Source organism: Taudactylus pleione, unplaced genomic scaffold (genome assembly GCF_031769625.1).
Source record: "Taudactylus pleione unplaced genomic scaffold, aTauple2 ptg000116l, whole genome shotgun sequence".
Taxonomy (NCBI): domain Eukaryota; kingdom Metazoa; phylum Chordata; class Amphibia; order Anura; family Myobatrachidae; genus Taudactylus; species Taudactylus pleione.
This window is the reverse complement of record NW_028284518.1, coordinates 17,640,927-17,667,897: the sequence shown is the minus strand read 5'-3', so window position 1 is coordinate 17,667,897 and position 26,971 is coordinate 17,640,927. Positions and strand designations below refer to the sequence as shown.

At 45.5% G+C, this 26,971-nt stretch overlaps 1 protein-coding gene across 5 annotated transcripts in view; it reads right to left on the bottom strand.

Moving 5' to 3' along the window:
* Positions 1-2,946: 2,946 nt before the first annotated feature.
* The window catches only part of ACD (ACD shelterin complex subunit and telomerase recruitment factor), a 69,761-nt gene continuing 45,736 nt past the window's right edge, over positions 2,947-26,971 (bottom strand). For all 5 annotated transcript variants that reach the window (XM_088471708.1, XM_088471710.1, XM_088471711.1 and 2 more), the window contains 5 exons: positions 25,838-25,900; positions 19,937-20,062; positions 17,676-18,658; positions 9,858-9,937; positions 2,947-3,345 (listed from right to left, as the gene is read on the bottom strand). In XM_088471708.1, coding sequence (XP_088327834.1) covers positions 3,279-3,345; positions 9,858-9,937; positions 17,676-18,658; positions 19,937-20,062; positions 25,838-25,900 — 1,319 coding nt within the window. In that variant the 3' untranslated portion in view covers positions 2,947-3,278. The remainder of the gene's footprint in view (positions 3,346-9,857; positions 9,938-17,675; positions 18,659-19,936; positions 20,063-25,837; positions 25,901-26,971) is intronic.

Below are 26,971 nucleotides of genomic sequence, written 5' to 3'. Positions count from 1 at the left end.
CAATTTTGTCCAGATCCGGAACAAATAGGACTTCTCCATTAAAAGGCAATGCTTCCAAGCCCTTTTTGGAATCAGCGTCTGCCTTCCAAGATCGCAACCATAAGGTGCGACGAGCAGCCACCGCTGCCGAAGAAATCCGAGAAGTCAGGGTACTGATATCCAAAGCCGCTTCATTAATGTAAGTGGCCGAATCCCGGAGATAGCCTATCAACTCGGTCTGTTCAGCCGAACAGTCGGAATCGAAAGACGCCTCTAAACTATCTGCCCAGTGCTCCATAGCTCTGGCTACCCAACAAATGGCCAACCCCCCCCCCCCCTCCCCTCGCGAGGGAATAAATGGACTTTAGGGAGATTTCCACCTTACGGTCCGTGGCATCTTTTAAGAAAGACATGGGAGGGCATGGGCAACATGGTACTTCGGACCAGGCGTGTCACATGGGAATCCACCTGTGGCGGGGATTCCCACTTAGCAAAATAATTGTCCACAAACAGATAAGCCACTGCTAAACGTCTTTGAGGCTGATACCGTTTGCCTGGATGCTTCCATGCCTCCTCTAAGTGGTCCACTAATTGACCCGAAAGAGGAAACACTGTGGCGTCACCCTTAACATCCTTGAAAAAGGCATATTTGGATTTTGATACCGGAGGCTCACCATCCTCAATAAGTAAAGCTGTGCGGACTGCACGAATAAGGCATATAAACCTTAGACTTAGCGTCCGACTCTTTAGTACGGGGAGGTTCTTGGTCAGAAAGATCCAGAATCTCCCCATCATCGGACGTCCCGTCGTCATCCTCATAAGGAGCAGACAGGGACGCCACCGGCCGCTTGTGAGGCCGCAACACAGACTTCCCTTGTAACACGTCCGACAAATGCTGTACAGAGCTCGTCAGCTAATTAACCCACGCAGGCTCCTGAGAGACCCGAGGAGGGGAAATAGGGAGATTGTGGGGTACCATAAATTGTCTCGGGAAACCCTGCATGGGTGACGACACCACTGACTGCTGGGACAATCCCATCTGTGGGAAGGCAGGCTGCGGAGCTAACTGGCCCACGAGGGTTGTAAGCGCTTTGGCGAAACAAGCCCAGGGCGGCTCCTGTACCGGAGCCATGACAGTAATTGGCCGCGCCAATAAATAACACTGCCGACATAGCCCCTCCGCGTTACCCTCCCCCTCCGCTATTGGTACCTTACACGTAGTACACAAAAGCTGGAGTGGAAAGTCACTCTCAGACATGATGGTAAGTATGTGACCCCTCTCACTGATACTTGTTAGTATAGTGGGAGAACCACCCTGCAAGCACCGCACCGCAAGGGCTTTAGCAGAAGAAGAACAGGGACAGTGAAAAAGCTGACAGTAGAAAGTGAAAGTACAGGCAGCAGACGCTAGCAGAAGTCACATACGATGCAAAGAAATCAATTCCTGCACTATCAGCGCTGATTCTCAACTACGCAGACACAGAGCCTGGTAGGACACAGCGCTGCATACACAGACCTGAACCAACGGAGGAGAGGTATGCCGGGGGACCCAGACCGCGATGCCACCGATTTTCAGCGTCCAGCAGCACTCCCCATGCTTCCAGCAAAAGATGGCCAACGAGGAGCAGAGAGGAGGCCGGCCTGGGGGAGGAGCGTTGCCACAGGGCCAGTCAGCAGAGCGGAGAGGACTGTGTGCAGCGGGGGAGGCGCCGGCTGTGTTGCAGGGAAGGCGCGCTCCCCAGGCATGCAATTAACCCCTGGGACGCCGCAGCGCTACCGCTCAGCCGCGGTCCGCTGTCCCAGGGGGGGTAGTGGAAGCGCAGGTTAGGTACCTGGCTCCACGCTGCAGCCAGTCCCCAGGGAGCCCCCTGCCTGGGGACTCTACCATGTGCTCAGCAGGGACCCACTGCGGGACCCGCTGCTTCCCTGCTGCCCCCTTGAGTCCGGCCATGGTCCCCAACATCTGGGGTCACCGCTAGCTGTGACCCCAGATGCCTACCAGCATCCCCGGATCAGTACCGGCGTTCTGGTACCGGCGGGGGTGTAGGGAAGACAGCATGGACGTCAGTACTGACTGTCCATGCTGTACATCCAGATGAGCAGCCACAGCTGCTTGTAGAAAACTTCAGGGGCTAATTCTAGCCCCCCTCTAAACAGGTGCATCCGACTCCGGCCAGGCACCAAACGAAACAGATGCCTTGGCTCGGGGGCGGGGTATAGGAGGGGGACCCTAGTGCAACCTGGGAGGCTGAAAACTTAACTCTATGGTGCCCGATGCCTGACGTCATTACCTATACCCCAAGGTATCCTGTGGATACCCTATGGACCCTGAAGTAGAAATATATATATATATATATATATATATATACACACACACACACACACACACATACAGTTCTAACTAAGGCTAAATGATCTTTATGCCTAACTCCAATTCAATGTTGGTAAAAATGCAGAGTGAAGCACACTACTTTTAAAATCAAGGTTACCACAGTGGCTACACTTACTGTGCACTCTTCTTCCTGTACTAGAGTAGGAACTACATGACAGCCCCATATCAGCACAGCCGTCAGTTTAACCAACTCCCTGTATTTAGGGACATTACTAAGGCCAATGTTGCCCTCACTGGAGACCTCAGTGATGTAATAACCAGGGTTTCCTACAGGAGTGAGAGGTGAACACTGCCTGGGAAGGCTACATATTAGGGCCCAGTTGCACGGCTTCCCAGCAGGTGCAATGAGATACAGTGGCACTAGGGCAGATTTCAACCTAGAGCTTGTTCTTGCTTTGACTACCACACGCTGCCAAAGCTTGCCCTATTTTTTATTTCACTATCTCTAAGCATCAATTTGCACATCTATAAACAATCTGCATTTCCAGATACAAGTCCTTTTTGCAGAGGTAAAGAACGAATATATTATACCTATTGATTTAGATAAATTTAGTTTAAAACTGAAGAACGCTTAAATATTTTATTAGATACAGTTTAGCATTTTTATCTGGAAAACTTAAAATCATTAATTAAAAATGTTCAGTAACTTTTGTATAAAAATATATAATTTATGTAGCTCAACTGCTTCTTGACACACTTGAAAAGTAAAATATATAAAGTACAAATCCAAACATGGTGCCAAATTACTCGGGTCTTTGTGTCACTGGTCCTACATTATGCTTCTCAAAGATCAGGTCGAAAAATACAGCTACAATCAGTTCCCTGGTTAATAAATCACTAATCTGTGCTTGTTGTGCTTCCTGACAGTCTATAGCTGAGACTTGCTTACATAAAATAGTTGGAGTATCTATGGAACTTTCTCCTCGTGATCTGAAAGAATCTTTAGAGCCCACTCACACAGGTCTGCCGGCATCCTGCGTAGAGAAAGACAAAGCCATAATGTTACACTAAAAAGTATATATAAGACTAACAACCAGTACTCATTTAAAAGCATTTGCAAAAAATACCACAGCAACAAATCAGAGACTAACTTCAATGTCTAACATGCAAAAGAATAAAGGGCCTGATTCAGCAAGGAACGCAGTTGCTTATACGCAAGCTATCGGACGATTGTTGCATTCTGCGCATACATCGCAGTGCGCAAACTGGCCACTGCGATCGAGATTGCGATTGCAGTGACTACACAGACCAACCGCAGAGTGATTGACAGGAAGTGCCGTTTGTGGGTGGGGACGGGGGGGGGGGGGGGGGGGTTGGTCGGCCGCACGCAGGCGTCCCAGTGGTTTTAACTACGTTGCAGGGGCGTGCATAAATTATCCACTGCAATGCCATACGCAATCTGAAGCCTCATAGCGTGCGCTGACGTAAGCAATTCCTTTGTAAGGTCTGACCTGACCTGACCTGCCGTATGGGTCCGATGGTACTTGACTGTACTGATGATTTCACAGTCTTGCTAAATATTACGGCTGTGCGTGTAGGTAAAGTGGTCGTCCTTATGTAGTGATATGGCGGCATTGCGATCGCTATGGATTAGCATAAATTCGTAGTAAAACTGTGCGCGTACGCTATATTGCGATCCTTGCTAAATCAGGCCCAAAGTTAATAGCGGATTCATTGCTGAGATTCAGTGCAAATTTTGCAGTGTTGATAAGTTAGTTCATATAAAATGTAAAAACCTCTTACATAAAATATGCTATTAGATAACCAGGAGACCACATAAATAATAAATCAAGAAGGTCCCCTATAGCAGTTTTTAGGGTTGAGTTGCACTGTATCTGTTAGGATGCTTGATGAAGATACCAGAATGGCAAATGTAAAAGGGGTTTTTAGATCTAGGTAAACTTTGGGTAGGACTGATTCTTATTAGAACGTATTTAGTGTGGACAGAGGACCAGGTGGCCACCTTGCATAGCTGTTCAGCTGAGGTGCCACGCCGGGCTGCCCATGAGGGACCCACAGAGCGAGTAGAATGAGCAGAGACTGTAGTCAGCACAGTATGGCCAGTCTGCGTGTAAGCCTGTGAGATAGTCATGCGAATCCATCTGGCCGAGGGCTGTTTGTTAGCTAGCTATCCCTTCTTATGGAATCCATATAGGACAAAGAAGGAGTCCGATTTCCTGATGGAAGTAGTACAGTCCACGTAGATCTTCAGAGCATCCAAAGAGATTTCACCTGGCGAGAGGTCTGGTGAATTAAAGGCTAGAACCACAATTTCCTTATTCAGGTGGAAGAGAGTAACCACCTTAGTAAGGAAGCCTGGGCGTGTTCGAAGAACAGCCCTGTTGTGATGAAATATTAAAAGGGGGGAGGCGACATGAAAGCGCACCTAAATCCGATACCCTACGGACAGATGCTTTTGCCAGAAGAAACAGTCTTCGCAGTGAGCCATTTGACATCCACTGATTCCAGGGGTTCGAATGGAGGTTCCTGAAGTGCTTTGAGCCCCACTGGCAAATCCCATGGAGCCACAAGAGGAACAAAGGGAGTTTGTATACGTAGAACACCTTGCATGAAGGTGTGAACATCCGGTACAGGAGCAATTCTGCACTGAAAGCAGAGTCCTAGGCCAACCTGAAGAAAGGCAATACGAGAAACTTTAAAGACTTGAGGGTCACAGTTTCTTGGAACACACCACTGGAAATATTTATGCCAAATTCTGTGGTAAAACCTGTCTGAGGCCGGTTTACGTGCCCTGAGCATGGTCTGGACTACAGAGCTGGAGAAACCTTTAGCCGTTAAGAGGGAAGTCTCAAGAGCCAAGCAGTTACAGACAGAAGGGCTGTAGACATAGACCCTGAGACAACAGGTCAACTCGTAGAGGAAGTTGAAGAGGAACGTCTATGGGGAGCCTGCAAAGATTGGAGTACCAATGACGTCTGGGCCAAGCTGGAGCTATTAACATGACTGTGCCCCCCTCCTGTCTGAACTTCCGAAGCAGTCAAGGAATCATTGGATATTGGAGGGAAGAGATATGCCAAATGGAAGTTTCATTTCACCGACAAGGCGTCTATGAAGGCCGCATCGGGGTCCTTTGTTCTGGCTCCATAAACTGGAAGTTTGTTGTTGTGACTTAAGGCCATGAGATCCACCTCTGGAAGACCCTATTTGTCCACCAAAAGCTGAAAGACTCATGATGTAGGGACCATTCATGTGCGTGCACGTCGTGACGGCTGAGGAAATCCTCTTCCCAATTGAGAATCCCTGGGATGAACACTGCGGAGATGGCTGGGAGATTGCATTAGGCCCATGTGAGAATGCGGGACACTTCTGTCATTGCTGACTGACTGAGTGCCCCCTTGGCGATTGAGATAGGCCACAGCCGTTGCGTTGTCGGACTGTACTTGTACTGGCCTGTTTTTCAGAATATGCTGAGCCAAAGTGAGAGCTCTGTAGATGGCTCAAAGTTCCAAGATATTGATTGGCACTGCCTCAACTGGGGACCATCGGCCGATGAAAAAGTGCTGCGTCCCACCGTCAGAGGCCATTGATCCCAAGGCCTGAATTGCAGAGTGAATCGCCACTCAGAGATTGTGGAGCAGTCTGCACTGTAGTGCTGAAATCTTGTCCGTCGTTAGGAAGATTCTCTGAACTCGAAAATCCAGGAGGGCTCCTAAATGTACCATCCTTTGAGAGAGTGTCAGGTAGGCCTTTTTCCAGTTGATCAGCCAATTGTGCTGTTGTAGAAAAGCAATGGTTATCTGCAGATGGCGGTGAAGATTCTCTGGGGAGCTGTCAAACAGCAAGAGGTTAGTCTGATCCCTTGACCACAAAGAGAGGCCGACATTACTGCCATGATCTCGGTAAAGACTCGAGGGGCCGTTGAGAGACCAAATGGCAAAGCCTAAAATTGGTAATGCTGCTGCAGTGTTGCAAACCGGAGATATTGTTGATGAGAAGGCGCTATAGGTACATGTAGGTAAGCGTCCTGAATGTCTAGGGATACTATAAAATCTCCAGGCTCCATAGCTAGGATAATAGAATGGAGGGTTTCCATATGAAACCTGGGCACCCTGATAAACTTGTTCAGAGATTTGAGGTTTAGGACAGGCCGATGAGACCCATTGGGCTTCTGACCTAAGAAAAGGGTAGAAAAATAACCCTTGCCCTGCTGTGAGGAGGGGACCAGAATTATTACCCCTGAATTCAGTTTTTGCAGTGGACTGAATGGCATTTTGGAACAGCAAGGCCTTGGCTGAGTCCGATGGAGGCCCTGTGCAAATAGTTGGGGGGGAGGGGATCGCCTCAGGAAGGAGAGGGCGATCCCCTGTGGGAGACCACTTCTCTTATCCAAGCATCTGACGTGGTCTGATGCGAAAACTGGTTGAATTGAAGAAGTCTGCCCCCCACCCAGGGAGAGTCCCGCCCAGTCAGGCTGCCAGCTTGTCTTCATACTTGGCCAGTGTTCGTCTAGTAGCCAAAGCTTGTTTGGCCTTAGGCTTGGAAGCCTTGACTGATGTCTGTTGCCGTGGAAAGGACTGACCCTTGGCCTTGCCTTGAGGACAAAAGAACCGAAAAGATGATGTCCTAGGTTTAGCATTATATGTAGAGGGCAGGAATGCAGTCTTGGAAGCCGCCAAAGCAGTCACAATTTTATCTAATTCTGGACCAAATAAGACCAAATAAGATGTCTCCCGAATAAGGTAGAGACTCCAGAACCCACTTTGAGTATCTGCTTTCCAGGAACGGAGCCAAACAATTAGCTAATCTGATTAAGGGAATTCTGGTAAAACCAACTTTTGTCTTTTAAAAAGTGCATTCTTTTTCTTAGGAGCAGGTTCATCCTCTTCTATTTGTAAAACAGATTTTACCGCTTTCACAAGAGCAGGTATATTTAGTTTAGAGGGTGGCTCCTCTTCTCCTGAGACATAGTCAGAGTGAGAGAGGTCTGCGTCTTCTGCTTCCCCAGATGACATGTCCGAGTCGGATAACTGAGTGGACTGGGAAGAGAACAGAGCACGTTAACTAGATTTAGTAAGTAAAGGCTTTTCCTTTTGCAGAATTTGCAGAAAACCATAGAGGTATTAGCCAAGCTCTGTACTGAAGTAGATAGTATGTCTACCCATGGGGGAGGCACAGAATTTTCAGGGAGTACCTGCTGTGGCCATCCCATAGGAAGAGCCACTTCGGGGACTGCTATGTGGTCCGTAAGTTTTGTCATCATTTGTGAAAAACTTGCCTAGGGTGGGTCCTTGGGGTGAGACACCAGGGCTGAGGAGCATGCGGCTGTGTAGCAATTAATACAAAGACCATCCTGAATGAGGTCCTCTAGGGCGAAGCCTGCTGACCAGGACTTACATGACAACAGAGTAGGGGCAGCCATCTCACACTGCTAGTTATTCTTTCCTCTGCCAGACATAATCATAGCAATAGCATACACAGTAGTATACAGTGCAGTGAACACCCTGCAATATGTGTATTATGGCACAATGTAGTGTGCAACAGCGCTATATATGGCACAGTGTAGTGTGCAACTGCGCTATATAGTATGTGATAGTCTTCACACTTATATAGAAAAAGTGAGGTACAATGAACCCCCTATACCTTAGTATGTCATGATATATAGAATAAATGGACAGTTATAAACTGACAGTATAGAAAATAGAGAATAGCGCTAGCACAAGTCACATACAAACAGAAAAAAACATTACATGTCTGCAATGGGCACTAAAATCAACTACACAGACCCCAGTGGCTGGTAGGATATAGCGCTGTATAACCTGGCCCATGGGAGAGCTATACAGGGAGACTGGACCCAGCGTTTCCTGGAGACCTGCTTGCAGAAAATGGCTTTCGCGTGTCTCTGAGGGGGTGGAGGGTGAGGGAGGAGCAACTCAGGGATCCCCAAGACTGCAGTGGAAAGGAGCCCTGAGTTGGGGAGGGGCTGCAGGGAGAGCGCCTTTACCCCTGGCTGATGTTAACCATCGGGTCCTCTTGCCATAACTGCCTCTGTACCAGTATATTGTGCCCCGGTGGTGTAGTGGAGTAGTGGGCGAGCCAGTGTCCACATCCACGCCTCCGGTCTGCGGAGGCAAGACTGCACTAAACCGAGGGTCCCCGCGAACCTGGTTCTGCCTTACCTGTCCCCTGGATTCCGGGCTGCAGTCTTGAAACTGGGGAGCCTGCTAGCTAGTCTCCCTCGGCGCCCCGCCGGGAGTACCTAGCACAGGCTTGGTGTCACAGCGCCGCGGAGGGGTGATGGGGCAGCAGCACAGACGTCCAGAGGACAGTCTGGTGCTGCTCGCCCGCTAGCAAAAAATAGAAAATAAATTAAATCATAAAATGAAAGCTTAGGTTACTTAATGCAACCAACTGTTATAATGGTGGCCCAGCTCCTGCCGGACACCAACGAAACTGAAGTGCCCTCAGGCTGTGGGCAGGGTATAGGGGGAAGGACCGGAGCATCCTGGGATTGAAAAGCTTTGCTGTTGGTGTCCTGTCGTCCAGGTCCTACCTACACCCCAATGTCTCCCTGTGGAACCCTATGGACCGTGAAGAAGAAATGTTAAAACAGTCGGTTCACAAGCTCCCAGTGTTTGATTTGTTGGAGTCCTCTGTTATCCTAACACAGGAATTCTCCCAAAATGTTTGATTTTGGACTAACAAAATGAATCCTAATGTGTGTTTGTTTGTGTGACAAATAATTATCATCAATCCCTGACCCATTAGAGCTCAGTCACAATTCTCTAACAGTCTGTAAAGTGCTCCATAATAAATAGATGCTATATAAAAGGATACAACTCATTAACACAAACTCAAAATAAGGAAAGTATATTGTTCATGAATGTGTTGCTAAAAATAATAAACACAACTATGTATTTCTTTGATACTTTGTTAACTTATATTCTTTAACGGTTTCCCATTTTATTCTGCCATTTTACTTTAATAAAGAGTATATATGGATCTTTTAAAGTATTTACTTGTGTTATTTGTCAGGTATTTTCTATTTTTAGAGGATAGCAGTAAAATGGACCCACCATATGCTGGGTTACCTCAGCCCATCCCCGCTGTGCCCCTTCCCACTACAGCTATAGGTCCTCTTGTCCTCTCCTGGACAAATCCCTTCTCCGTCGCTGTAATGTGAGCTCTGTATTGGAAGGGGATAAGGAGTGTACAGTGCCGCTCTCACTGTGCATGACAGAGATGGGACATATTACGCTCGATTATTATATAGATTTATATGCAGAGTATCAGATGGGTAATAATTATTGTGTTAGATCTTTGCTTTATCAGGGCACACACTGCTGATTGCTCAATGCATGTAAAGCTGTTTAAATGCATAACTGAAATGAATGTACATGGACACTGATGACATAGAGAAATGATTACAATATATAATGACACACTATTTTAGACCTGGTAACTGGAAGTCAGAAAAATCAAGTAAAAAACTCTGTCAGAGTTGCTAGAATTATAGGATACAACCCACCGTATAGAATTCACACGAGCACAGAGGTCAGCAGTAGGCGGCTTGTACTTATACTGAAAAGGTGTCCCGTCATTGTGAGTCTGCGCAGAAAGAAAGAACATCACAATCATACGTTTAAGTGCTTATAGCATCTCTGATTCTTTACAGACACAGGAAATCAATAAAATATACCAATGTTGTGCCCAATGCAATAAACAGTTACCTATTTCACATAAATCATTTAAGGATAAACCTCAATAAAATATACATTCCAATTGTAAGCCATGGAAATATATTAAAAACAGGCATTAGAACTGCAAAGCATTGACTGGCTGGATATACTATGACTGGGTTTACTCATTCAAACCTAAAAAAAACTATCAAGAGAAAATATATATATTTTAAAAGGGTGATTCTTGTATTTGTAATAGATTGTAACAAGGATCACAACTAGAGAGAGCTACTGTCAAATACATTACTGTATGCTGCAAATACTTCAGCCTACTGAGGTTTGCAAACATGTGTGACACAAGCATGTGATTGCCAATGAATGACCATGTCATCATATCTTAATAGTAAAACATGGCATTTGGATGCTGCCTCCCCAGTAGGCACATTAAAGATTAATTATGAACATCAGCTTCATTGCTTAAAAAATAGGAATTTCATACAAGTTTTACTAAGAAAATGCTGCTCAATCAAGAAGAGTACTAGAGCGTGAGATGAGCTAATGTCCTAGACTTGTCCAGACATGAGCTTACATACAGTATACGACACATGGTACAGAGCACAGCTTATTATATAGGCTATAGTTTCTTTAAGCCACAGTTGGATTAACAGTACAACATCCCCCCTGTATACATTATTAAAAGAACATACAATATGTCACAATAAATGTAATTAGTCAGTGGGGACAAATCAATTCATGGCGACAGAATTATGGTACTCCAACATCCTACACTTTCCTGCACACATCTATGGTGTACAAGAGAAAATGTGCAATGTTGGTGGCCACAAGCAACAGAACACTGGCACCTTGCCACAGTCACTGCTAATTGAATTCTTTCCAGTAAATAAATACATATTGGGTAGCATGGTGCACAGTGTCTAGCATTGCTGTCACACCGCATGAGGTTGTGGGTTCGGTTCCAGTCAGGGTATTTCTGTGAGGAATTTGTTCTCTCCATGTTTGCATGGATTTCCTCCAGGTACTGCAGTTTCCTTCCAAAATTCAAAACCATAATGTTGTCTTCCGACAAATAAACCCCTCGTGTGTGTTTAGAAATGGTTTTGAATATAGATCATACTTGCCGACATTCAGCTCCCTCGTTCCGGGAGGGAGCTGAATGCCTGCATACAGCAAGAGGCGTGGCCGGGCAATGGCTCCGCATTGGGGGCATGGCCAGGGACGTGACCGCGCGATCGTGTCATCGTGGCCCCAACCCCTTTTCACAATGCTGAAAATAAAGGCATTGTGAAGCAGGGGGCAGAGCCACGATGCTGGGATTTCTAGTAGTAGTCCGGGGGGGGGGCAGGCGGCAGCCGGGAGGCTTGCCTACCTTTCGGGGAAGTCGGGAGCTGCACCCGATATTCGAGAGGCTCCCAACCAAATCGGGAGGGTAGGCAAGCCTGATATAGATTACAAGGTCCCCTGGGGCAAGGACTGATGTGAATGATTACATATTCCGTGTAATGGGGCTCATACATATGCAATATATTGCCCCAATTCCCGTTCTGACGATGCCGGGGAATTCCAACATGTTGGAAATGTTCGATTCAACGAACCCAATCAAAAAATTATAGGGACTGGCGACTTGGGGATTTTTAACATGCTATATTTCTCTGATCCAGCGATGGATTGCAGATCATCGATGTTGGTGGACCAGTGTTTTTGATCACCAAACGAGGGATAGGTAGCACAGGGAATTGGAGCCATAGATATATGGCCCGATTTAATCACTGCGTAATAGGTGGGTGTTATATACAGTAAATAATTAAAAATAAATAAAATATTGCTTTAACTAAACCCATCACCTACACATAGTGAAAGCCAAATACAAAATGGTGTTCCATAGATAAAAGTAACTTCGGATTAGCTGTGCATCTGTACCGCATAACATTACAGAGAAAGGTGATCACATTTGTGGAGGAGCAGCCCTTTGTATACACACAGGAACTGGGCAGATGTATGCATTCTTGCTGAACTATAGAACAAGGCTCTGGTAGTCTCATTATGGTTGGATAAGACTAATAGTTGGTGCATGGAATCACATTTTGTTTTTATCATAACATTGAGTATTTTTAAATAAGTATCAACTTTCCAGTATCACTTTACAGTATCCAGTAAACAACTGCAGGGAACCCATGGAGTCACACAACCATATAATAAACCAATCAAAATGGCAGGAACGCAGCGATGGGCTGGCGTCCAGTGTCCCCTGTGGAATCAGAGAAAGGGATTTATCAGTAAGTACCAAAATCCTGTCTTCTCCTTCATCCACTTGGGGACACTGGAGTTCAAGACAGTGGGGATGTCCCAAAGCTAACCTCCCGGGTTGGAAGCGATGAGAACTTACCGACCCCGCGGGCAAACCGAAACAGCGACCACCAAGAGCCGGAGGCCCAAGTGAAAAGCAAGGGCTGAGGACAAGCGACGTAGACCACAGGAGACAAGCAAAACTCCTCGCTGAACAAACACAGAAACTTCCCCACATACAGTGTATGTCGAATGGCACAAAACAGCTATCTAGTGAACAACAGCACGAGAAGTGTCAGAAAAACGTAATCTCAGCTGAAAACAGACCAACCAGGACCGTTGGTAGCAGAGAGTCCCAAAAAGTATCCAGAGAATAAGGGTGGTAACAAGAGAACACAGATACAGAGCTGAGCTGTCTACAGACTTCTCTAACAAAGAGTATACGTGGAGGCCAAGCCACGGCCGAACAGTCGACCCAGACTATTGTGGAGGCCCAACTAATTACAGGGTTGTCAACCAGTGGAAGGGTTAAATCATAGAAGTCTCCAAAGAGTGGAGATCCCACTGGGCATGAGGCAGATGTGGCGTTGAGAGAATACAACTCCTTTCAGAGGTTCAAACATCAGATAACCCATTCTGGAAACAGAGGGATAAAACAGCAACTGGAACCCTGCAGTTGAAAAGAAAACCACAGCAACAAACCTCAAACAAAATCAACTTCCAACGTGATGGGAGTGCGTAGTCAGTACCAGCTGTTGGCACGAACATAGCTGGAAAACAACTAAGATACCCTAGCAGTCAAAAATCACAGATGCAATAGCCATACAGGGAGAGCGAGCTACCAATATGGGGAAGCCCCCCAAAAGCAAGGCTAGAGCACTAGAACAACCCCTGAAGGTACCCTTAAGTACCTGACAGTGTAATTAAAGTATCAACAGATAGTACACAGGAAAACCAACCAGGCCTCCTGCGTGGAACATAGTGACTGTCACACCTTAATGTAAGGTTGTGCATTAGCCCATAGATGCACCACAGTCCAGAACCCCAACAGATTTTTGTAGAATATTGTCACTAATCTAAAGTGTAGGGCCAACTGATAGGAATGGGTACAAGAAAAGAGCGGATGGCTGCTAGGACTGCAGCTAGGGTGCAGAAGGGAGAATAACGGCTATGTAATGTCAGGTTGCATTAATAGGAGCATCGTCTATTTTGAAACAAACAATAAAATTGAACCGCAAAGTCAAGGATTTACTTGATGCCAACCAAGATAATACAACCCAGGCCTGACCGTGCCTTTATCGGCGGGCGGCCCTCCTGCCCATAGGAGCAGTACCTGTAGTCTGTTGGAAATTATGTTCTGATAGGAATGTACTGCTTTAGAGAGTCATCTTACTCCGATAACTTGGTCAGTCTGCGACAAATGATACCGGAATTTATACAGAGAAGGTTACCTGTACATAGACATAGAATGCGTTTGTTATCCCAATAAAAGAAGGGATAGATCTGTAGTCACAACCCCAGTTAGGGTGGAAACAGGTTTTCCCACTTATTAGAAAATATTCATACAAGGAATGGGAATATATTAGTATAGACACCCACGTACACACTGCATAAACATAGTTGCATGGGAAGTCAATCTCTTTGAAAGGAAGAGTTAGCGCCAACAGAGTAAGTCTACCTGTCACACTCCTGCACCAGGAGATAAGCATGATTATATAGAACTTAAAATATTGCATTCTTAGTGTCTTATATTTTGTGCATCGGTAATTGAAGTACTTACCGGGCGCTGTCAAGTGTGCCACTGGAGTGTAGTTATAAATAACAATATAAGTTGTATAACAGGACACTAGTCTATAGAGCCACCTAATAAATTGTATACTGGAAATTAGAACCCAGCTTTCCAAAGAAAACATTTTTGTGCTGCCGAAGCGAGCACCCAAGAATAAATATATAGGTACATAACCTATAACTCCTGGTCCCAGGTGGCATCCACTCCGAGTACTAACCAGTTATAATAAATTTTGGAATTATAGGTACACCTAAAGACTGTGGCATTATAGGTATACCTATAATGATACAATATATAGGGTAAGGACAAGAAGCGATACATTGTACATATATATCTATATATGCATACACCTACCCACATAAAAGAATAATAGGTGACGATAATAATTTCAAGTAGAACATGAGCAATAGTTAGCTAGCCATGGAAGGAACTGACCCAAGACCTTGTTTGAGGCAATGACAGAGGGCCTGATTCAGACCCGCTCGCGAGCGCTGAGCGCTCGCAAGCGTGTCGATGGTGCCCAAGTGCGCATGCCGGCTCCTAGCCGGCTCCGTCGTGCGCATGCGCGAGACCCGAATAACGACGGCCAAGCCGTCGTTATGGGTCTCGCACCAAAGGGGGCGTGCTGTCGATGGTGATTGACAGCACGCCCCTTTGGTGGGCGTGCCTACCCAGACGGAGACGTTCCCATGGGAACGCCTACCGTCTGGGGCCCGGCCCCACTGACATCACTAGAAACCCGCTCCGGGGACAGTGGCAGGTGGGGAGTTTGACTGGGGCAGTACACCTGTCAAACCGTAACGCAGGTGTCCTAAGGCGAGCTCAGGGAGGACAGAAACCTCCCGTGGAGCAGAAGGGCATCACTAGTGATGTCAGTGGGAGTGCTTTTGGCTCTGATAGAGCCAAAAGCACCCCTGGGCTTGCGGCAGCGAGACCCTACCGCAGGGTCTTGTCGCAAGCCTGATGGTCGCGATGGTCTTGACCATCATCATGGCCGCTCGCTATAGCTGTGGGTGGTCACCCACAGCTATGTGAGCGGCCAGGAGGTCGCTCCAAAATGAAGGAGGGACGGCCCTGATTCAGAGTTCACTCTGGACATGTATACAGTAAGTTATAAAGCAGAGCTTAGTTTAAAATACAAATATATACAGTATACACATGTGGCTTACCTCCACACAGAGAGACAGCTCATGTGCAGTGTGTGGACAGCTTTCTGCTACAGCATAGGGGCAGGAAATGAACCCGCATTTGAGGCTTTACCAGACGCATGACTAAGGCACGGGTTTTTCCACCATGCCAGCCTGCGACATATAAATAGCAAACAAGTTGGTATTTAATCCCACACAGTATGAGGCTAGTAGGGCTAACCACAGTGCTAACTATGTCCCTGTAGCGCTATCAACACCGGGTTGTAGAACATAGGCTTTAGCGCATATACTGAACTATTGTACACTGAGTTATATAACCCAGGAGACAAAAACAGCCTGTGCTGCTGCAGTGAGCACAAAAAATACACATATGCATACCTCCCAAGTTTATTAAAATACAGGATGCTCCCAAAGTCCACTGGAGCATGTGAAGCAGGGGAGGGAATCGAACCCGCAGCCTGGGCTGTCCCCGCGGCAGGACTTAACGGCACGTGCCATTGTACCATCCTTTTTGTATATGTGTTGCCGAAGCAAGCACATATATATATTACATAGTATATAAATATATATACCTATATTGGGGAGGATTACATATATATGCGCATACACACTGGAGGCTAATCGTTCCTATGTATTTAATTTCAGCACATTTGCTGCCAAAGCGGGCACATTAGATATTTTATATGGCATACATTGTATACACATTATATATATATATATATATATATATATATATATATATATACACATACACACACATATACATACACTGTATATATAGTCCAGTTTTTCTGGGACTGTCCCACTGTCCCGCCCGCGGGCCGCAGTGTCCCGCGGTGGGGGGGAAGTTGGGGGAAGCATACAGCATATGCAGAGCAGCGTGTATGCAGAGCGAGAATAGATGCTGTGCACACAGCATCTATTCACAGTACGGGTGAAGCCCGGGGGCATCCCAGCATCTCGGAGATTCTGGGCACGCCCCATTAGTGATGTAAACGGGGGGGGTGTCATCAAACCAGGCCCCCTTTACAATCAGGCCACACACCCTTTCGGGCGAGCGCAAGTCCTGACCCCTTGACTGCAAATGTTATACCAAATATACAAATATACCCATATATGCATAGAAGGGCAAAATCAGACCCCTGTACTGTAATATTTCATCTTTCTTAAAACACAGCAGGGCTGCTGACTCCCCCTATGGAGTGGGGCACCCTCCAGGTGCCGACTCCCCTCCTAAAGGGAAACCTGACAGGGCATCTGAACCGGCGACCTCATTGAGTAGGTGCAGGAACAAGTGCTGCGCGCGCTCTTTGGGAGATCAGTCTGCCGACTGACCTCGGGGAGCTCCATTAGTAAAGATGCCGCATGGACGGCTGCGTGTCAAGTTGTTAGCGGAACCCCCCGAATGCACCTGCGGGGCGATACCCTAGCATCCAGCCAGTGTGCTGTTTCTAACACTGGCTGGAAAAGGCAGACAGGTGCTTTTCCTGGCTGCTTGGGGGGAGCGAACACAAATAGTGATCCGGTTCCGGTGCTTCTCTTACAAGCACCGGCGCGGCAACCACAGCAGGCTCAGTGCATAAGCCGGCGAAGGTGCTTCTCTACACATGCATTGGCGCGGTAACAATAAGCCGCGCTTTCTCTTGGGGGGAGTGCAAAAACCGGCGACGGTGCTTCTTACAGGCAACAGCGCAGCAACAAATAGCTGCCAGTAACTACCCCCATGCTTGTTTATAAAAAAAAAAAAAAAAAAAAAAATTTAAAAATAAAATATATGAAAAGGCTGGAGACAGCCCGATGTGCTACCGGCTCTCTCGGGCACATTTACTAAACCGGGGCTGATGAGGCATAGAGGGGGAGGAGCCAATCACACTTCTAAATTATTTAAAGTGCTAGGCTCTACTCTACCACCATCTATACCCTGTCTTGAACTCCAGTGTCCCCTAGTGGATGAAGGAGAAATTGCAATTTAAAAAGGGCGTATAGACTTTGAATAATATTGCATCTTAGATAAGTCAGTACTGTAAAGCTAAATTTACCTGATTTTGCAGAATTTCTAGACATTTCCTTACTGAGAAGATGCAATCTAATTCAATATTTAAGAAATGCTTTGTTGAAAAGTTTACACCGTGCAAACAATCAGCCTGGCAGCCCACACACTAATAAGTGTAACTATAGAGAGAAGTGGCACTGAAATCTTACAACACAAAATGACTTTTGTAAAGCATTTAAGCTTTGCAACACTTTATAGACTGTGCTAGATAAATGACAGCTAGATGCTGACTAGTTGCTATGATAAACCTCCACTTTCTCTCTATTGAAGGATTGATACATCTCCCATTAAGTAATGGCTAGGACATGACATCTATAAGATATGATTAGTGTACCAGATTGCTGCAACTACACATCATTGCAGAATTTCTCACCATTTTATTTCTTCTGCGTTCTATGACAGTTACTGTGCTTTTCTCTTTGCCCTGGGAAGTAGAGGATTGGCCAAATGTTGCAATGGAAGATGCTTCTTTTGGTTTGGCCCTGCTTGTTGTTGGTCTCTCTGCTGAGGACAGAATACTCTCTGAGCCTTTGGTTGCCAGCACTTTTTGTTTGACCACAAACTCTAAACTAGGTTTGCTTGACATTACACACTTTTTGGCTGTAATTTTTCCACAGATTCTGGGACTTCCTGCGCCAGCCATGGTGACAACTTGCTCCTCTTCCAGATTAGAAATAGGCCCTGTTCTATGTCTGTCCTCTAATTGCTTATCGCGTGCAGTCTGCACTTGATTGTCCGTATCGGTCACTGTAGTAACACAATTTGTCCAGTCTACACATATAGGTATCTGTTGCTCCAAGTCAGAAAGTGTGCTCTCTGAATCATCAGAAGAATGCTTCCTCTTCAATACTTTCCTTCTTCTCAGTGAATACATTTCCAAGTTACTGTCATGGTTTGGTAAGATATGTTCTATCTTTATTCTAGATCTGTTCTCACTTTGTGAACTATGAGACAAAACTGGACATATCTGAGCTTTGCTGCCCATAGTAAAACTGCTCTGTGGGGAGCTGGATATCCGATTTGAGCAATCTGATTGTGAGTCCTGAGTAAGAGGTATCATGATGAGAGATGCCTGGTTGGTGTCTGAAAGTCTACTTTTGCTACACAGACCAGAGTTACTACTGGAATCGTTGCTTTGCGCTGTCTGTGCAGGGATTTTGGGCTCAGGTGGCTGAGGGTTCTTACAGGTTTCTGAAAAAGTCAGGGAAGAAATCTCATTCTGGCTTTCAGTGAAGTCAATTGCAGACACATCTAGGTGGGACATAAATATATCTGGAGTGCTGCTGTCTGGACTTGCAACAAGATCCTCCTCACCATTGCGCTGGGCAACTGGTCGTGAAATCCCTGGTTGGGAATCTGTAACAGCATGAAATCAGTAATACAATGATAATGTATACACAAAAAAACCCACCATAAACAATAATTTTAAATGTTAACATTAGTATTGTCCATTTTAAAGTGTTAACAAATGCATGGTATTAACTTCCAGGTCTTTGATTCCTACATTTACAGTTGTAAAATACAACAACTTGCTGCAAACATTCATACTGATCTAATATGACAATTGAATGTAATAATCATAAGTTCAAATATTACAAGATAGAATTATATGCAGCCTTGATAATTAGTCTTAATGCCATATCATAAGGGAGGTGCCAGTAGAAAAAGGGTCAGTACTGAAAGAAAGAATGGGTACGGGATGCCAGCGCCCGGAATCCCGGTGGTCAAAATCCTGACGCCGGCATCCCGACAGTGTGAGGATACAGATACTTGTCGGTAGGTATCCTAACCCTCTCCCTCTCATAACACTCCCTGATGCCTGAACCTAACCCTCCCCCCAACCCCGCTACTTATCTTGGAATGCCAGCGCCGGGATTCTGACAGGTGACGGGATGCCAGCACCGGTATTCTAAGCGCCGGCATCCCGTGTGTCAGGAAACTGAACGTGTCCTCTCAAACAGATGTGTTATTTACTAATCCATTGTTTTGCTTTTTATATCATCTTGATTATTTGTAACAATAATGATGGCACTTTTATGGTCACCCTTATGGTCATAAGAAGTTGGCTACCTGGTTTGTTTGTTTTTTGAGGATAAAAAAAAATAAACCTGTCTTATTGTTTGTAAAACAAGGTAACACAAGTTAACAAATATCAATATTTCATTAATATGTACAGTAAATTATTTTTTGTATCATGTAGCCAGAATCGAATTTGCATGTTTCTTTAAACTTTAAATACAGATATCTGTGTTTGTATTATGCGCAACAAACCACTAATGGTACGTGCAGTTTTATGTTAATGTACTTTACCAATGGTTACATTTTTACTAGATTTAAGAATAACATGATACTGTTTTTATGGTCAAAGCATCTTTTTGTATTTAATCTCCATTTTCTGCTTGTCTGCATGTCCCCAGGTATGAGGTGGGCTGGGATAAAACAAACAGTAGCCAATCAAATTATCAATATGCTCACAGCAGCACAAAGTATTTAGGAGGAGTGTATGTAGCATCCATATGGCAGAAAATCGGGTGTTCATGAAACTTTTTGTATATCTTAATGTAAACTAATTAAAGCTCTTCCATGTAAAGCAGCTGTTTATGACTGGTGTGCTCCTGTCTCTGACCTACTCACCAGAGCATGTGGCTACACTTATACAAAGTGGTTGCAGCTGGTTCCAGGGGTTTCCAGACTGGCTACTTGGACCATCATCCATCGGCTCCTCGGACACTGTTGATGTTGCTATGCTGTATGGTTGGGCTACAACCAGATGAAAGTGAATCAAAAGTAAAACAAAAATGAATGATAAAAAGTATAAAAAAAAAAAAGAAGTTCAGTGGTGTTTAATGCAAACATTGGATCAGCAAAATACATTACTATATACTAAAAGGGGTACAATTAACATTTCCATGGTGGAATGTGTGTAACCATCACCAGTGACATCACACTTTCTGTATAGCGCTCCCAGAGAGCAAATCCAAATGGGCTCACATTAGTAATACAGAGTACCGTAGCTTTTCTTCACGATGGACAGTGGTGTCTATGAATAATTGTGGTCCCGCTTTTTTTTCCATGTATTAGACACAGAGCAATTCATGATATAACCAGACACGGCAAGGCTTGTGAAGTTATGAAACATTGCAGCTAATAGTGTACTCCTTTTTCACAGTCATTTGATGAACTTGCAAAATCACATTTTACTGTTTAAAGGGACATGAGCATTAAACAAAATAAGTATGTAAGATGCTTTAAAGTTTAGCATGTTACAGAAACAATGTAACATGAACATATTTGCCTGTTGTATGAATAGAGTAGGTCATCTGGGTTTCTACAAACAGACTTACATAGCAGCTAGGTGACTGTCTCACTTTAATATACAATTTTCAATTTACCTAGGCTATGCACTAAACTGTTAGTGTTAGTATTAAGTGTCTAATGTTTGCAACAGAGAGAAAACGGACATATGTAGAGAAGCATCTCAGACAATAAAATAATCAAATATATATAATGTGCACAAGTGTGTCCACAATCTACTAATCAACTACATATTCTAAAAGTGTACATTTTATCCATACATTTAAACTATACTCAGATTTGATCACATTGTCTCCAAATACTAATGTATCCAAACCATCCCTCTGTTCCTTTTATTAGAACTTAAGTGATGGCTGTTACATACAGATGCAAGCGTAAATGTAATCAATTGTGATTTATGGGCACGGTGCGATGTTGGTGAGATAGCTGCAAGATTTAAAACAGCAATTCGCTTTAAGGCACAACCGACATGGTTTTGGTGCTTTAAACCCAACGCCTATGTTGCTATAAATGCGCCAGTGCCTCATAAGCTATTACGTTTGGGAAACAGCGATGTATCGTTCCTGCTCTGGAGATCAAATCATTAGTGATGGCTACTTGGTCACCTTAACGCTGATATACACTGCAAATGGTTAGGCTCTCAAGGAAGGGACCCCACCAACGTGCTATTGTAAGGAGGGGCACAATAATATTTAAAGGAGAAAAATCAGTTTGGCCAAAAATCATTACTGCATGAACAGTACCCAGCTCAGACATGACTGCTGCCACACTACAGATGGACGTGTCTATTTTACATCAGTATAAAAAAAAAAAAAATCTTTGGATAAATGTTTCTTCTAAAATAATCAGTATCTACTGTATTGTGCCTGTTTGGGCAACTGCACATGTACTGGTAGCATAGAGACAGAAAAATATAGAACATTGTGGATGTATATATAAACACAAACTAAGCTCAAGGGAACAGTGGATCCCTATGGATAGTTGCTCTATAAAAGCATGTTTTGAAAAAGTGTGTAACAAAAACAAATCTCCACAACAAAGATCTGCAGAAGCAAGTCCGAGTGAGACAGGGTCACAGAACAAATGTCAGAGGGAAACATCCAACATTGTCACACCCAGACCCATTGTCAATAAACACCAGCATTTAAAAGGCACATAACAAGTAGGGTCAGACAAAAATGGAAGGGCCTGTGTCAGAGTTGTACGCAATGCCAATGTTTTCGCAGATGAGCGATAATCGGCAAACTGTGCATGCCGCTAATTCGTACTGCGCTTGTGTCAAGGGCCATTACCGGAGTTGCCCACAGTAACTATTCACCCACAGTATGATTTACAGTCATGGAGCGTTTGGGTGAGATAGAGGGGAGTGGCAGCAAAAAACGCAGGCCTGTCGCAACAGTTTCGGGGGCTTGTCACAGCCTGCGAATGGCTCCGGTGTCTCACGCCCAATCTGCAGGACCATAGGCTTACTCAGTACTGTGACAATCGAATGAACCACGACCGATGCTGCGTCTTTGTGCACAGATGCTGCAACATTTTACACAGTTGCTTGGATTTGTAAAGCTGCAGGTTAGCATCTCAATACATCTCCAGATGCCTGCGACATTTGAAAATTTTCGCATAACAGCTGCATACACAAATGCGATGGCATTAACATACAACTCTTATGACATCTCTCCCATAGTGCAGAACGGCCAGGAGGATCGGACAGCAGCGGTCGTCGGCAGAAGCGTGGATCAGGTAAGTTGCGTTTTTTTTTTTTTTTTGTTAAGGGGCACTGCATAGGTGGGGTGGCCGCTACTGGGGACATTGTGGGGACACTGCATAGGTGGAAGTGGCCGCTACTGGGGCACTGTACAGGGTGGGGCCACTACTAGGGGCAATGCATAGTGGGGACTACTACAGGGGTCACTACATAAGGAGGATTACTACTGGGGGCACTGTATAGGGGGGACTACTACTGGGGGCAATGCATAGGGGGGACCACTTCTGGGGGCACTGATTAAAGGGGCACTACATTGGGGGACCACCAATGGGGCACTATATATGGGGACCACTACTGGGGGCACTGCATAGGGGGGTGGCCGCTACTGGGGAGAATGCATGGGTGGATGGCCGCTACTGGGGGCACTGTACGGTGGGGTGTGGACGCTACTGGGGCACTGTATAAGGGGGGGTGTTACTAGGGCACTGTATAGGAGGGTGCTACTAAGGGCAATGCATAGTGGGGACTACTACTGGGGGCACTGCAGAGGGGTGACTACTACTGGGGGCACTGCAGAGGGGTGACTACTACTGGGGGCATTGCATAGGGGGACCACTACTGGCGGAACTGCATAGGGGGACCACTACTGGGGGAACTGCATAGGGGTGCCCGAAGCATATTCTTGCATCTGGGCCCACCACTCTCTAGTTCGGCCACTGCCGGCGGTGGCTTTGCTTGGCCGGGGTTTTTTTGCTGCGGAGGGGTGGTCTTTCTGGGGGTTGGTTTCATAGAGAGGCGGATTAGCTGCTCAATAATGTGGCTGTGGGAGGGTGGTTTACCTGGGATACCCCGTTAGTGGTGTAGCCATGGAGGTTGGTTGCCTGGGGCGTAGGTGCTCAGTAATGCTGCCCCGGGGGAAGGGGGGGTCTGGCTCCTACACTTTCATCCTGGCTCCTAGGTTTCAGAAAAATATGTCAAGCCCTGCACTAAGTGCCAAAAGTCATGGGATATCGGTATATAAAGGTAATGGAAGGTGGCGTCACTGTATTGTAACGTCTTGAAAATGTCCAGATCTGCATCAGTTGTAATCGGAGTCAGTTTGAACACCGGCTAGGCTGCTCATGGCAAGGTGACTTGAATTATCGGAGCCTGAACGGGGCATGATAGTGTGTGCCTGACAGATGAGACATCCCATTTCCGAAGTTGTGCGGACATCAATATACTTCGATTTAAGGTGTAACGTATGTACCGGGAATACCTCATGGAAGGCATTACCACTCAACGTGGACAGCGCAGTGGCCGAGCATGGGTGCTTAACGGTCGTAACTAGTTGCGTATGGCTAGAATTTTCCCTGGTAACAGACAAGCAACACTGGCTCAAAATCACATCCACATTCAATGCAGGAGGTGCCAGACACACATCCAGCAGGTCAGTGCAACGTTAGCTTCCATGGGATATGGAAGCAGAAGACCTACCAGGGTGTCCCTGTTAACACTGAGACACCGGACACTGCACTTCATCTGGGCTCGTCACGGTACTAATTGGACCCTGGAAGACTGGCAACGTGGTGTAGTCCGATATGTCATGGTTCCAATTGTTTCGGACTGATAGTAGGGTACGGGTTTGGCGCAGATCCCATGAGGCCATGGACCCCAGTTATCATCAAGGCACCATGCAGTCTGGTGGTGATTCCATAATGGTGTGGGGTGTGTTGAAGTGGCATGGGTTGGGTCCGTCCGCTGGTCGGACTGAACACATCATTGACTAGTAACTTGGGTGTTGGTTTCATAGAGAGGCGGGTTAGCTGCTCAGTAATGTACCCTGCATTGTTGGATGACCATTTGCAGTCCTTCATTGACTTCAAGTACCTTTACAACGATGGAATATTCAGCAGGATAATGCAACATGCCATCGGTCCCAAGTTGTCCAGAATTGGTTTGAGGAACATTCTGGACGAATGTCGTGGCCGCCATATTCGACCGACATGAACTCAATTGAGAATTTATGGGACGTGATGGAGAGGTCCATTCGCACCCTGCGTGATCCTGCAACTACAAATATTAGGGAGCTATGGGAAGCTATTCAGACAGCATGGGTCAACATCTCCTATAGATTGTAAGCTTGCGAGCAGGGCCTTCCTACCTATATATCTGTCTGTTATTACCCAGTTTTGTTATATTAATGTTACAATAGTAAAGCGCAATGGAATATGCTGCGCTATAAAAGAAACTGTTAATAAATAAAAAAACAAATCTCTCCAGAGGTCTTACGTCTATTTGAGGAATCGATGCCACGTCGAGTTACTGCACACTTCACAGTGCTACAGGGGGTCCTACACGATACTAGGCATCTATCCCATGACTTTTGCCACTTCAGTGTATATAGAAGCAGGTCGCCTACCAATCATTCACAAAAGTGCCTACGTCAGTATGGCAGGGTGTGCTGCCATAGCAGGTGCAATAGTCGTCAAAACCTGGGAACTTGTGAGCGATTTGCTGGACATGCAGTAGTGTGGCCTGATACCACGTCATCTACAATAAAAGAAAGTAGTTCAACATTTTTTTCAAATGGGAAAGAAAAGGTGATAGTCCAAAGGGTCACTCATACACCTCAATCTGGCACAATTAATAAAAGACCTGACCTCAGCGTTTGTTTCAAGAGTAAATCATCAAACTGAAGTGCGAAGCTTTTTAATATTAAGCTATCCTGTTTTGATTCATGAGCCTCAGACAACCTGTTGAAGATTAGTATGAATATATAAAATGTTGTGTGTAATATTGGGTGAAGCCTAATAATCAACGAGTTTTGCTGAAAGATCAAAGTCAGGCAGGATTTGTTACCTGGGAATTATTGGAATAGAATCTAATTCCCTGCAACTGTATCCTTTGCATATAACAAAAGCAAACATATTAGGTGCTGTTCTTCCATAGACTCCTAGGGGTATATTTACGAAGGTGCATGTTTTTAGAAGTGGAGATTTTGCCCATAGCAACCAATCATATTCTAACTATTATCTTACAGAAGGTGCTAGATAAATTTTAAGTTCAAGCTGATTGGTTGCTATGGACAACATCTCCACTTCTAAAAACCCGCACTTCGTAAATATACCCCCTAGACACTGCAGGAAAAACTGAGCTCCACAATTCTACTTTTACACTGGTCAATGCCAATTGCAATAACATGCTACATTTTTTCTCATGCACCATACTGTGCAATGACGAAAATATACACATCTCCAAGTAAGAACTTACCGTTAAGCAGATCCTTTGCAGTTGGTGTCCCCATGAGGTGTTACCATAAAAGCATCACAAGCACATTAAATTTACTTCTAAGGTTACCAAAAATGCAATTTTAGTATACAGACAGCTAAGTGAACAATAATGTACATTGCAATGTGTGACAAACACTATAATTAGACTCTTGAGGATATGGCACAAAAGAGATCACTGAATTAGAACACAGTGTTCTCACTACATAATTTTAAAGGACTTTGGACATCTTAAATAAAACTTACACGAATGAATTCGGTCAGAAGAAGCACCGACATCACTGGTGAGATGAATGTCATTTCTGAACTCTGAAACACAGAGATACATTACTTATTATATCAGAGAGTGCCGACATTTTTCTACTTGAAAGACCAAAATATAGTGAGAAATGGCTTTAAGCTTTTGTGACAATAATGGACTAGTGACCAAAGCTTCACAGGAATTGTTTGGTACAGGTCTATTATTATTACAATGTGCATTCCTCAATAGTTTGATCAGGGTGTAAAAGCACCATACAGGAAACACATATAAACAATGTACATATTGCCATTACCACTAGGGCGGAAAACTACTGAAAGTTCTGGAAATTAGGATTACTTCAACTAGTCTACAAAACTCACATTTACAACTTACTCAACACTAAAAGCATCTTCAGTGGCGTAACTTCATCCCAGGTGCCCGGAGGCAAGATAAATGTTGGTGCCCCACACAAATTAAAATGTACCACGACCCCCAGCACCTATGCCAGCCCCAGCTGCTGCCCCCCTATACAGTTCCCCCAGTAGTGGTCCCCCTGTGCAGTGCCCTCTGTAGAGGTCCCCCTATGTAGTGCCGCCTATGTAGTGCCCCACAGTAATGTTCCCCCTATGCAGTACCTTCAGTAGTGGTCCCCCTTTGCAGTGCCCCAGTAGTAAGGGCCCCTGTAGTGCCCCCAATAGTAAAGGCCCCTGTAGTGCCCCCAGTAGTAAAGGCCCCTGTAGTGCCCCCAGTAGTAAAGGCCCCTGTATTGCCCCCAGTAGTAAGCCCCCTGTAGTGCCCCCAGTAGTAAGCCCCCTGTAGTAAGCTCCCAGTAGTAAGCCCCTATAATGCCCCCTGTAGTAAGCCCCCAGTAATGCCCCCTGTAGTAAGCCCCCAGTAATACCCCGTGTAGAAAGCCCCCGCAATGCTCCCTGTAGTAAGCCCCCATAATGCTCCCTGTAGTGCTCCCAGTAATGCCCCCTGTAGTGAGCCCCCAGTAATGCCCCCTGTAGTGAGCCCCCAGTAATGAGCCCCCAACAATGCTCCCTGTAGTGAGCCCTCCCCGCGAGCGCACACACATACAAAAATAACTCCAATACTTACCTGAAACCCCGCTCTAGTGCTGCTGCCTTCCGTCCCCG